Raw genomic sequence first — 12,273 nt, 5'->3', positions numbered from 1 at the left:
TTCCCAGCTGTCTCATTCCCTGGTTCTCTCCTACAAACTAGCTGGCCTATAGTCTGGGCTGTATCTTCATTAGATCAAGGATTCTCTTCCCCCTTGCTTTTCACCACAACTTGCACTGTTCTTGAGAGTGTCTTTAGGTTGAAATTTTTTCATGCTCTGTTGTATTGTCAATGCTGAATTTTCTTAGGTTTTTGTGACTCGATTGCTGTCTTCCTCTAGGACTGTTTCCAAGGGCTTTAAATGGTGTTATTTAAAAAAAAAATTCACTAGTTTCCCCGAGAAGCAGGTGAGCAGAGCTACTCACGCTGTCATGCTGGAAGTTGATCTCTCCAGTGTTATCTTGTGTCTTAGAGAGCGAGGATCAATTTCACACGTTTTACATGTTTTGTGTCCTCTGTAGCACTGGCTGTAGTCCTTGATGCACATTATAAATGTTCAATAAATTCATGTTGAATCTAGTGAAATTATAATCAATCAGTCTAACATACTGGTTAAGATCCCAGCTCTGATTCAGACTGCTGGGTCCCTTGGCAGTAGTGTGACTTTGGAGAAGCCACTTAACCCCTCTAAGCATTTGTCTTCTCATTTATAAGTAGGCTACTCTGTACCTCACAGGGTTCTTGTGAGGAGAGAGGGGAATAATCCATGAGTAGAATCCCTTAGAACAGTGCCTATCACATTTTAAGTGCTTTGTAAATGTTAGTGATAATTAATAGTCCTTGTTGACTAACACAGTATAAAAATGAGGACCTAAGATACATACTACTTGAAAAAATACTAATCACTAAAAATGTTAAAATTTTCTATTTGGCAACTGTATCGGAATTTATGGCCTGAATTTTTAACCAAAATACTGCAATTTGAAATTTTCCTTAGCCTTTTGACCATTTCTCCCCAAAATATCACCCATGTTTTGCAGTTCTTGTGTTCCAAGCTGCTTTAAGGGAAATCTAAAACCAAATGCTGTAGTTTGGCATCTGACTTCCAATAGTGAGAACTCAATGTTACAGTGGAACCTCAGGCATGATTCATGATTTTCTAATGCTGCTGTTAAATACTGTCCAGGTTTACACAAAAATGCATACACTTAGCTATCACTAACAGTAGTGGTTTCAGCTTTACATTTGAGGAGCCAGAAAGCCTTATTATAAGATTGGAAGAGTAAGTTGGTGTGAAATTCATTTTGGGGGTTTATTTCAAAACCTGTGGAGTGTATTTTTATACAGACTCACTATTTGCATGTTTGTACCATCTTTAATTCTTTAAATATCTTCTTTTTTTTTTAAACAGTTTTATTTATTTATTTTTTTGTGGGGAAGATCAGCCCTGAGCTAACATCCGTGCTAATCCTCCTCTTTTTGCTGAGGAAGACCGGCTCTGAGCTAACATGTATTGTCAATCCTCCTTTTTTTTTTCCCCCCAAAGCCCCAGTAGATAGTTGTATGTCATAGTTGTACATCCTTCTAGTTGCTGTATGTGGGACGTGGCCTCAGCATGGCCGGAGAAGTGGTGCGTCGGTGCGCGCCCGTGATCCGAACCCCGGCCGCCGCCGGTGGTGGAGCGCGCGCACTTAACTGCTGAGCCATGGGGCCGGCCCTTAAATATCTTCTTTATCTTGATTCCTTGGCATCTTTGTGTACAAATAGGATAATTTCCCAACTGCCTATTAGGGATAAATAGATCCCTTTCTTTTTCTGTGAAGTGGAAGAGAAGTGGGATTCCTGCTTGGCGGAACTGCTTGACTGCCAGCCCTCTGGGTAGATGTGCTCCCTGTTCCTCTGGGGAACTGCTCGTGAGCCAGAGCAGTGCACTGCTTTTCCTACTCAAGCACCCGTGTTTTCTGGGAATGCCTGTCTCAAGTTGCCTGGTGCACGTGGGACCTGAGGGGGTGAGAGGAGAGTGCAGGGGTTGACCCACCTGGCTCTTCCTGCTGCTGGTGGTGATGGATCATCCAGAGACTATCCCTTGAGCCCCTCTCTGGGCCTGGAGCCTGTGTTCTCCCACTGCTTGGCTGCCGAACTCCTCTCTGCATGTTTTAGGCTGTGTGCTCCATCTTGTCAGATCTAGTTTTCCACATTTCAGGCATCCCTCATGGTTTCTCAGCCGCAGAGGGTTCTTCTGGTATTCCAGTACAGTTATGCAGTTGTGATTATTTGTTTGTTTTTAGTCTTTCATGTGGTCTTGGAGTAAAAAGGGAAGGCTGCAGTGTGTGCTCAGTTTATCATCTGGTAAATCCAAGAGATATTGAAAAGTTCTTTGAAATGAATTGTTTTTAGGGTTCAGAGTGGCTCTCCTTTTAGCTGCCCTTTGATTGAGGATCTCTTTAATGCAGCAGGAGACACGTTGGCTTGTGTTTGGCAAGGCTCTTGAGGAGTGAGTTCCTTTGGTGAGCATCAAAATCTTCTCTTGAAGAAAGAAACTCTAAGTTTACGTAATTAATGTGTTGACTATATCTACAGTAACTCCTGAGAGGAAAGTATGTTCAGTTTTCTTATTGGGAATGCCTGGAGCTCTTTTCTCAAAGTTAGGACCTCCCCATGCACCCTTCCCCGTGCTATACTTTCTAGGTAGTGGGAGTAGAAATTCTCATGTAGCTATAGGCAACATCCGTTGAAGAGCTACAATATGCCTAGTGGTGTGCTAGGCACTAGGGCCGAGGTTAGCAAGCCAGTGTACAGTTTTTGTAAATAAAGTTTTACTGAAACACAGCCATACCCATTCATGTCTGTATTCTTTATGGTTGCTTTCACTCTACAAAGGCAGATATGAGTTGTTGCAACTAAGATCATATGGCCAACAAGTCTAAAATACTAACTATCTGGCTTCCTGGGGAGCATAAAGAAAGTGGGTCTGGATTCTCCTGAGTGTGGTGTCTATTTAGTGCAGGAGAGAGGAAAATGTGGACTTTGGAGTGTAGAGGTTAGTTGGATAGGCAGAGAGCCTCCTGCCTTCATAGAATTTGTTTTGTTATGTTTGGGGGTCATCAGGTTATCTTTTTCAATAGACCCCCCAAAAATTGACCTCCTGCTTTCCTTACCAGTTATCCCATTCACTGCTTCTGATTGAACCCCTCTTTCCTGATTCATAGCACGGAGGTATGGAACACTGTCTGATAGCTTCTTCCCTATTCTGCTCTTAAATCTCTTTGATATCCTTTTCTCCCAATTATAAATCCAAACTGAAGCTCAATCTCATTCCTTTCCCTCTCTCTCAAAGATAACCACTGTCCTGAAATTGGTGTTTATCATTCCTTTGCTTTTCTAATTTTGCTTTCATTGCATATGTATTCATCCCTGAACAATACCTAATATTGTTTTGTCTGTTTGATAACTTTGGATAAGTGATATACTGTATGTATTCTTCTGCAGCTTGCTTTTTTGTCTTAGCAATATATTTGTGACCATCCAGCTCTATTTCTTTGAATCTTACTTCTATTTGATATTCTACTATATGGACATATCACAGTTTATTAATGCATTCTTTGGGCTCTTTTTTTTCCTAATTAAGTTGACCGTTTATTTATCTATTTTTAATAGCTTTATTGAGATATAATTTATATCCCGTAAAGTTCACCCATTTAAAGCGTACAATTCAGTGGTTTTTAGTATATATACAGAGTTGTACAACAATCACTATTATCTAATTTTAGGACATTTACATCACTCCCAAAAGAAATGTTGTACCCACTTGTGGTTACTTCCTATCTCCCTTCCCCTTCCTCTACCCTCAGATTAAAGCTAATCTATTTCTGTCTCTATAGGTTTGTTTATTCTGGATCATATAAATGGAATCTTTTGTGGTCTTTCATGACTGGCTTTCACTTAGAATGTTTTTGAGGTTCATCCATGATATAGCATGTACATAGTGGGCTTTTAAATTGTTCACAGTTTTTGCTGTTACAAATGATGCTTTGCATGTGTTGGGGAACTATTATTTTTTAAGTGACTTTTACTATTAGTAACAGTAAAAACCTATCTCATATTCTTATCATCTGCTGAAGCTCTGGGAGAAAAAGACAAAGGTAATGTTTATCACAAAAGTATAATTGAGTGCCTCCAGGAGTGAGTAAGGCACAGTCCTTACCTCTTGAAGAATGCACAGTGTAGCTGGGTTAGAATGACAAATTAATTATAAAACCATGGAAGTGCTACAAGTGAATAAGCAAAATTCTGTGGAAATGCAGAAGGAAGAGCAGTTAATTTCTTAGGAGATGTGTACAAAGCGTTATAAAATGAACGACATTTGATCTGAGTCTGACCCTGGAAAATTACTAAGATTTCAGGAAGTGGGTGTTGATAGAGAGGAAGCAGTGTGCAAAGACATTGAGAGATGAGAGCGTTTTCCAGGAACTTAGACGAGATGGGGTGGACCTGAACAATATTGTGGTTCGACAGGAGACTAGGATGGGTCCAGGCTCATTGGTTTACACCCGCTATGGGAATCATTGGGAGAATCAGACAAGATTAAAATGCAGCCACATTTGTATTTTAGAAAAAAAAAACTCTGGCAGCATAGAGGGTAGGCTGGAGACAGGAGAGTCTAGAGGTGGGCAGTCCATACGAAGACTGTTCCAGTCTTGTAGGTGAGAGCTGATGCCCTGATGTGGTTAGTGTTTTGCATGTTAAATTGACAGGACTTATTGGAATGGGTGGTAAGGGAAAAGAATTCTAAGATGACTCCCCTGGTCTCTCGCTTGGACAACTGAATGATTTGGAAATTTGATAACTATCCCCCACATAGAGAAGATTAACTTGTGTTGGAAACTGTCTACTTTCTACAAATGAAATATCTACTTCAGTTTGCTTTAAGGAATAAGATAACTTATAATTTAAAGATTGCTTAAAGTGTTTTATTTCCAATTCAGAAATGAAACACAGGTACTTACTGAGCCTAGGTTATATCAATTTCAGACTTGAACAATCAAACTACTATTAATTATCATTTCCTCATAGCCAAAAGAATGCAATGGTGTAAAGATTCCTGTTGATGCCAGTAAACCTAATCCAAATGACGTGGAGTTTGGTAATCTGTATTTGGATATGAATGGAATCATCCATCCCTGTACTCATCCTGAAGACAAGTACGTAACCTGTTTTTGTCACTGACATCACCAGTTACAGAGGAGTACTATATTATATTACATTGTTTGCTTATCATTATAGACCAGCACCAAAAAACGAAGATGAAATGATGGTTGCAATTTTTGAATACATTGACAGACTTTTCAATATAGTAAGACCAAGACGACTTCTCTACATGGCAATAGATGGAGTGGTAAGTGCTAAAATAATTAACTTAGAGTCCTCCGTTTTTGTTTTTGCTGTGTTCCCAGTGTCTAGAATGAAAGTCAGCTAAATAAAGAAAAATGTTGAGTGTGGTAAATTTGAGAAAGCAAGCCTCATCCTTCAGTCATGCATTCAAACACTTTTTATGCCTGTTTTGTACCAAGTACTGTGAAATGCTGGGGATGTTGGTGACTGCCCTTGCTTTTGAAGGGCTTACCAGTAAAGGGACAGAGACTTAGATAAATGAGTGAGGTTAGTTATTTATGGACTTTATAGGCACTAGATAACACATGCAGCATGTTGAGGGAAGAAGGTGTCAGTGCTACTAAGAGAGTTGGAAGATAGAGAGGAGGTGACTTTTGTCCCATTTCTTGAAGGATAAAGAATAATTGGAGATTGGTGGGCAGTGGAAGGGGATGGATGGGACAGATATGGGGAGGGAGGACCTTATGGGCTTCTCAAATGTGGCAGGTAAACACACTCTCCATGCCTATGATCACACTGACATATTTGGGCAACTGTAGGAGTTTTAGATTGGAAAGGGAAGTAGAGTGATGACTTGAAGAAGGCCTCACCTGCCACACTCAGGAGTTTGGATTTTATCCTATAGGCGGTGATTAGTCATCACAGGACCTTAAGAGGGGAATAACTTACTGACCTATGGTAATAATATCAAGTAGCTTAGGTTATAATTGATTAGCAAACTATATACCAGGGTTCAAGGAAAATTAAGGTAAATCATTTAGCCATATGCAAATAGATTCTCTTTTTCTTTTAGATTTCGCAATTGTAGTAGCTAATGGAATGATTTTGAAAATCCAGAAAACTTTGGGTGCAAGAAGATGAACTTCTCTGTGAGGTTCTCTTTACTCAAAGAAAAATCTTAGCTACCTGATAACTTGTTAAGTTGTAGTTAAAGTGGAGTAAAGAATAAAGGGAACAGGAATATGTCTTATTTGGAGCATATTCCAATTCACATTAGCTAAGTTTCTTGAAGAAAATTTTTAACTTTACTGCAGTATGCCCTTACTGCTAGATCAAGTATAAAATATGTACATATTTGTGTGCGTTGTGTACGTGCTCATGTCTGTAACATGTTTTTTTGTTAAAATATAAATGTAGATCATAGAAGTTGATGCTTGAAAGAATTAGATTAGGTGGTGTCATTTTACAGAAAAGGGAACTGTTTAAAAGAGAATATAAAAGAACTTATTTTTTGTAGACAGGATACTTTAGAGTCCCTTCCAACCCCAAAACTCAGTTCAGTAACTTCAGAACCTTACAGTCCAGTTCACTTCATTCAGGTTTATCCAGTGATTTAAATTTCACTTGGTTAGAGTGATTTAAAAGTACTTTTGGTAAAAACCTTGTTCCCTGTCTCCTGCTGTGCTTGTAGAGACAGAGTGGTGATTATGAAGCTTATTGTGGGAAGTACAAAATGCAAGTGCCTTGGGGTCCTACAGATCAAGTAGTTTTCTTTTGCTTTTATAGGGCATTGTGGATCTCATTTGGAGACCGTCCTTCCTCTTAGGCAAGGACAGAAGGAAGCTCTTCCTGATCCTGGTTCTGTAGTCATTGTCTGCTGGCTGAGTCTTTGAGTCAAGTGAGCTTTCTTCTTGGGTGCTTTGAAGCACCATAACCCAGTGGAATTGGCATTAGGTCGTGGGGCCTGCACTGTTAAGTGCTGTGGCTTCATAGGATGTTTGTCCATTTGATATGTCACTCACTGAGCTCAGCTTTTAGGTTCTTGGTCCAAATTTAAGTCCTCAGGATCTCCTGTCTGTCGTGAAAGGATTATTAGACATATTACTTACCTTTTCCATTTTAGTGTACTATTTTTATAAAAACAACTGATTCAAAATAATGTGCAGATTTAGTTGCAAATATTTTGAATAATATTATGTGAATATGAAATACATGTTTTTCAGGCACCACGTGCTAAAATGAACCAGCAGCGTTCGAGGAGGTTCAGAGCATCAAAGGAAGGAATGGAAGCAGCAGTAGAGAAGCAGCGAGTCAGGGAAGAAATACTGGCAAAAGGTAAAGAAAATGAATCTTGAAGGTGGACTTTTTATAAGATGTATGCAGAAGGGGGAGGGGCGGCCACTTTTTCTTACAAATAGATAAGGTTTTAATTTACTTAGGATCCCAGAATATGCAAGGAAAATTTATGTTCACTGTTGAGGAAAAGTTGTTAATGGAATTCTTCACTATTTGTTTCCAAACTCTGTAGTAAAAGAGAAACTTGGGAATACAAGGAGGGAATTCTGGTAGGGAGAGCAGATTGTCAGTCCCTCTCAGGACAAGTGCAGCTCTTCTGCTAACTTTTATGTATCTGTAAAATAGAAATATTTTAAGTGCTTCTTACTTCTTTTTTTCTAATGGGGGCTATTAGAAAGCTACCATTCTGTAAACATTTTCCTCAAATCAGTCTTGGTAGCTTGCCTATTGCTTCCTCTTAGAACTCAGAGGTCTATATGAGGAGGCCTGGGATGATGTGATCCATATTTCCAGGCTTTCACCAAGTCACACACATTGTCAGTGTAGATTGATGTAGCAGGAACCGAGGCAGTGAGGTACCCAGGGTTCTCTCAGTTTTGAGGAGGGGAGGGGAGGGATGTGGCCATTTTTGCAATTCTTCAAAGCCTTGAAATTCCTGATGGGTACATAGGTAGGAGTTGGCTAAAGCTCAGAGAGGAGAAAGGTCAAGAGGTCTTCATGCCCCCCTGACTGGTTCTTTCCCAGGACACCTGTGTGTGAGGTGGGATGTGCTTGTAGCAGAATGGTTTGTTTGGTGTTGTGTTACATAGGGCAATGTGATAGACCAGGAAAGCCACAGTTTATTGGCTCAGGATATTACACTTGGAAGTTGAAAAAAGACACCATAGTGTAGTCAGGTCAAGCCTGCAATTATGATACATTCTATGTTATTTTAATTTGCTAGAAGTATGCGAGTATATAGTTACTTTTAGCTGTAGCTTATACTAATACTCTAAAACCTGTTTGTATCTATAACAGATTGTCTTTGATTTTAAAGATGTCTTCTTTCTTGAACATGTTATGAAATATGTTTGTGTCTTGAGAAAAAGCTTGAGAAGCCACTGGTGCTGCCGGAGGCGTCAGAGTGAGATAGGCCCCTAGTCCGTGGCCAGGGGCTCAGAGGTCCTGAAGAGTTAGTGGGGTGGAGGGGCAGTAGCCTGGAGGCAGAGTAGGTTGCAGGGTGATTGTGCAATCACCTGGTCTATCACATTGCCCTATGTAACAAAACACCAAACAAACCACAATCTATTTGATAGATACCAGAGTGCTTCAGAAGAGTGGCAAGGGAGGCAAGCAGTGGGTAAAATGAGCAGATAGTAGCTTTTTAGAAAGAGAGTGAAGGAAATCCTTTTAGAAACTGATTCTATAAAAAGTCATATGGCTATTTTGAGCAAATAGCAACATAATAATATTGCTACATTGCTTCATTATCTCCTAACAGATTAAAACATGTCATTGCATCTGACAAGATTTTATATTTTCTTCAGCTTTGTGTGCTATAGCTAGTGATCTCTTTTAGAACCTTGGGTCCCATTTTATATACCAGTGTGAGTAGACTGTAAGGGTTCTTTTTAAAGCCTTTGGTACTTGGTAATCGTCTGTGATGGCAAGAATTTTTCACATGTAAAATTTAAATAGCATAACTGACTTTGTCTAGGATATCAAATGTCTATCAGGACAGCCATTTTTAACTAAGCCTTCAACAATTATGGTGGCTCCACCTGACCTGCTGCCATTTATGCTTAAGAAAAAACTGCACATACGGTGTAGTACTTGGTGTAAAAGCCTCACCTTAGAACAGTCCTTTTATGTGGTTTTAGGTTACTCTGTACTATTAAGTATTGGTGATATTTGCCATTAGAGTGGGATGTATGGGATTTGATAGATACCAGAGTGCTTCAGATTTGAGTAATAAAGTTTCCAGCTGGCCTGGCAGAGAGGGCATTTTAAAGCTTTGGATCGTTTTTGGTATCCCTGACATCATATGTTTGTCAGCATGGTTGGACATCGGGGAAATTTATGAACCCTGAGAAATTCAATATAATAGTATCTAGGTGTGTGTATTTTCCCAGGAAGTGTGTCTCCGGCGTTTGACAGACTTCCAAAGGAGTTCATAGCACACAAAAATTAAAGATCAGTAAAGTCCAACCAGGTGTACCTATTTTGCTTATGTGTAACTACCACCCTTAGAAATAGGTATTTAACTGACCAGCAGAATACATGGTAAAAGAGGAATACATCAATATTTATTATTAAAATTGAGCAGTTAGGTCAGAAATATGATGCTTTTTATTTTATGAGCTTTGATGTTTGCCTTTTGTCTTGCAAATCTTCTTCATTTATTCAGCATATATTTATTAAGTGTTTACCGTGTGCCAAATAGTATTCTGAGTGTTACTGATACAACAAAAAACAAAAGAAAAAAGCAGACAAAAATTCCTGACCTCATGGAGCTGATATTCTTCCGCGGGAGATGGACAATAAACACAAAAACTGAGTAAAGTGTGTAATGTGTTAGAGAGTGATAAGTGCTGTGAAGAAAAAACCAGATGAGGAAATATCTGGGAAGGTGGACATGAGGACATTGCAGTTCTAGAAAAGATGACTAGAGAAGGCCTCACTGACAGATGACTTTGAAGGATATGAGGGAGTAATCATGCAGGTGTTTGCAGGAAGAGCATTTCAGACAGAAGGAATAGCCAGTGCAAAGGCTCTAGGGCAGGAGCTTACCCAGGATGTTCACGGAACAGCAAGGAGCCAGTGTGGCAGGCACAGAGGAAACAAAGGGAAAGTAGTAGGGGTAGGAGAGGAGGTCAGAAAGATGGTGGAGGGCCAGATCTGGTAGGACCCTATAGGTCGTTATAAGAACTTTAGCTTTCACTCTGCATCAGTGGAGGGTTTTGAGTATAAAAGTGACAAGATCTGACACATATTATAGAAGGATCACTCTAGCTGCCCTGTTGAGACTAACTGTATGGAGGCAAAGATAGAAACAGTGAGCCCAATTAGGCTCTTTTGCGATAATCCAAGGGAGCCAACATGGTGGCAGTGGAGATTGATATGAGGTAATTGGATTCTGAACATGTTTTGAAGGTAAAACTAGTGGATTTGGCTGGTGAATTAAATGCTAGGGGTGAGAGAAGGAAAGCTATTAAGAATGACTCCAAAGCATTTTGTCTGAGCAATTGAAAAATGGTCTGAGCTGCTGTGATGAAGAAGACTGGGAGGCACAGAGCTAGGGGTGGGGATGCCATTTGGGGCATGTGAAGTTTGTACACCCAAGTGGAGATGTTGAGTGGGGAGAGGTCCTGACTGGGGAGTCATCAGCACGTAGATGGTGTTTAAAGCCGTGAGACTAGATGATCACTCCCATGAGAGTGAGAGGTCCAAGTACTCGGTGAAGAGGAACGCCAATATTAAGGTGTTGGGAAGTTGAGGAGTGAAGGCATTCAGCAAGAGTGAAAGAGGAGAACCAGGTGAGTGTAGTGTCCTGGAAGCCAAGTGAAGAGCACGGATCAAGAAGGAAGAGTCACGGTCAGATACGGACTGAAAACTGAGTAATGGATGTCACAGTCTGTGGGTCATTGGTGACCTAGATGAGTGTAAAGATGGGGCAAAAGCTTGATTAAAGGAATTGGTGGTTTTGCTGTCTGAGGAGGTTTTAAGGTCGTCAGTCACCATGTGTCCAGCATTCAGCCCCTCTCCTGGCAGAAAGCACAAATTTCAGATCTCAATAGGGTGTTATATTGCAGGTGGCAGTACTGACTTGGAAGTGATGGAAGTGCAGCTGCTAGTAGAATGACAGTCAGTACAGGACCTGCTGGCCCCTGTTTCAGTCCACAGCAGCCGCCATGGCCACCGTAGCTGTCGTTTCAGTGCCTTGATGCTCACAGAAACTTGGGCGTGGGAGGAATGCTTTCTGGGGTAAAGGAGGCCTTTGAGTTGCCCAAAGTAAGTGGGGAGTTACTTGTTTGTATCTTCTCCGTATTGGTGGGCTACTTGTTCCAGGGTAAAACAGAGGGTCTTTGTTATGACTCTTGCATTCTTTCCTGAAATGATATCAAAAACTATCTGAAAAAAATTTAAGAGGAATAATTAAATTGTATCTAAACTCAATTTAGAATGCTCTCTGTCTATCTAAAGTTCTGATAAGCAGCACTTTGAACATATAGGCCATTGCCTAGTTTAATTAGTTACGTTTCTGGGGTCTTCCTTTAAAACTTTGTCTCCCAAATCATTCCTGGTAATGTTTAACTCTTACATTTTTGTGTAATTATTTGACAGAATAATTGGATTTTATACTTTTAGGACAGTTTTAGAAGACGACAGAAAGAAAAAAGAAAGAGAATGAAGGTGAGTTTTAATTAATTTCATCAGCTTGGCAATAACATACATTTACAATTTGGGAGGAAGATAGCTTTTTATTCCTTATCCAGTAGTTTGTTAGGGACGTAATGTCTACCCAGCTGCCTCTTACCTGGAGAAAGAATGCTGGTGTCAGTTTTAAAGAAGTCCTTTCTAAGCTCTAGAGTCTGAGGGGATACACTTGATGGGCCAGAGGGGCCGGGTAGCACTTAGCTAGTTGAATTTTTTACGGTAATTGGGTATTGTTTTTGTAATAAAAATAGTTAGCTCTTTGTATCTTCTTGAAAGTTACTACATTGTGTCTATATCCTTGTCAGGTTACTCTTCCTAGAAGACAACACTCGAAACTTTGTTGTTTCTCTGCTCAGAAATTGCCAGTGACTCCTTAGTTCCCGCAGAATCCAGTTCTATCTTAGTCTGGCGTGCAGAGCATACTATGATCTGGTCAAGTTCTCACCCTGCTTTTCCCAAGTTGTCTTCTAAATATACCAAGTCCCTCCTGACTCAGAGCCTTGCCTTTGTTTGGTCCCTCTAAATGGGTTTCTGACTTCACGGCTCCCTCCCATCTTACATTTTCCACGAG

General features: G+C 40.2%; 1 protein-coding gene across 1 annotated transcript in view; it reads left to right on the top strand.

Annotated features, from left to right (window-relative positions):
* Positions 1 to 3,591: 3,591 nt before the first annotated feature.
* LOC147911352 (5'-3' exoribonuclease 2-like) overlaps positions 3,592 to 12,273 on the top strand; it is a 47,990-nt gene continuing 39,308 nt past the window's right edge. The window contains exons 1-6 of the mRNA XM_087428046.1: positions 3,592 to 4,021; positions 4,953 to 5,080; positions 5,163 to 5,274; positions 7,214 to 7,325; positions 11,078 to 11,276; positions 11,634 to 11,678. Coding sequence (XP_087284172.1) covers positions 11,238 to 11,276; positions 11,634 to 11,678 — 84 coding nt within the window. The 5' untranslated portion in view covers positions 3,592 to 4,021; positions 4,953 to 5,080; positions 5,163 to 5,274; positions 7,214 to 7,325; positions 11,078 to 11,237. The remainder of the gene's footprint in view (positions 4,022 to 4,952; positions 5,081 to 5,162; positions 5,275 to 7,213; positions 7,326 to 11,077; positions 11,277 to 11,633; positions 11,679 to 12,273) is intronic.

Source organism: Ceratotherium simum, unplaced genomic scaffold, assembly GCF_057802395.1.
Source record: "Ceratotherium simum simum isolate JZ-2026a unplaced genomic scaffold, ASM5780239v1 HiC_scaffold_43, whole genome shotgun sequence".
In the NCBI taxonomy this organism is placed as follows: Eukaryota; Metazoa; Chordata; class Mammalia; order Perissodactyla; family Rhinocerotidae; genus Ceratotherium; species Ceratotherium simum.
Note: the sequence above shows the minus strand (reverse complement) of the source record. Positions and strands in the feature narration are given on the sequence as shown.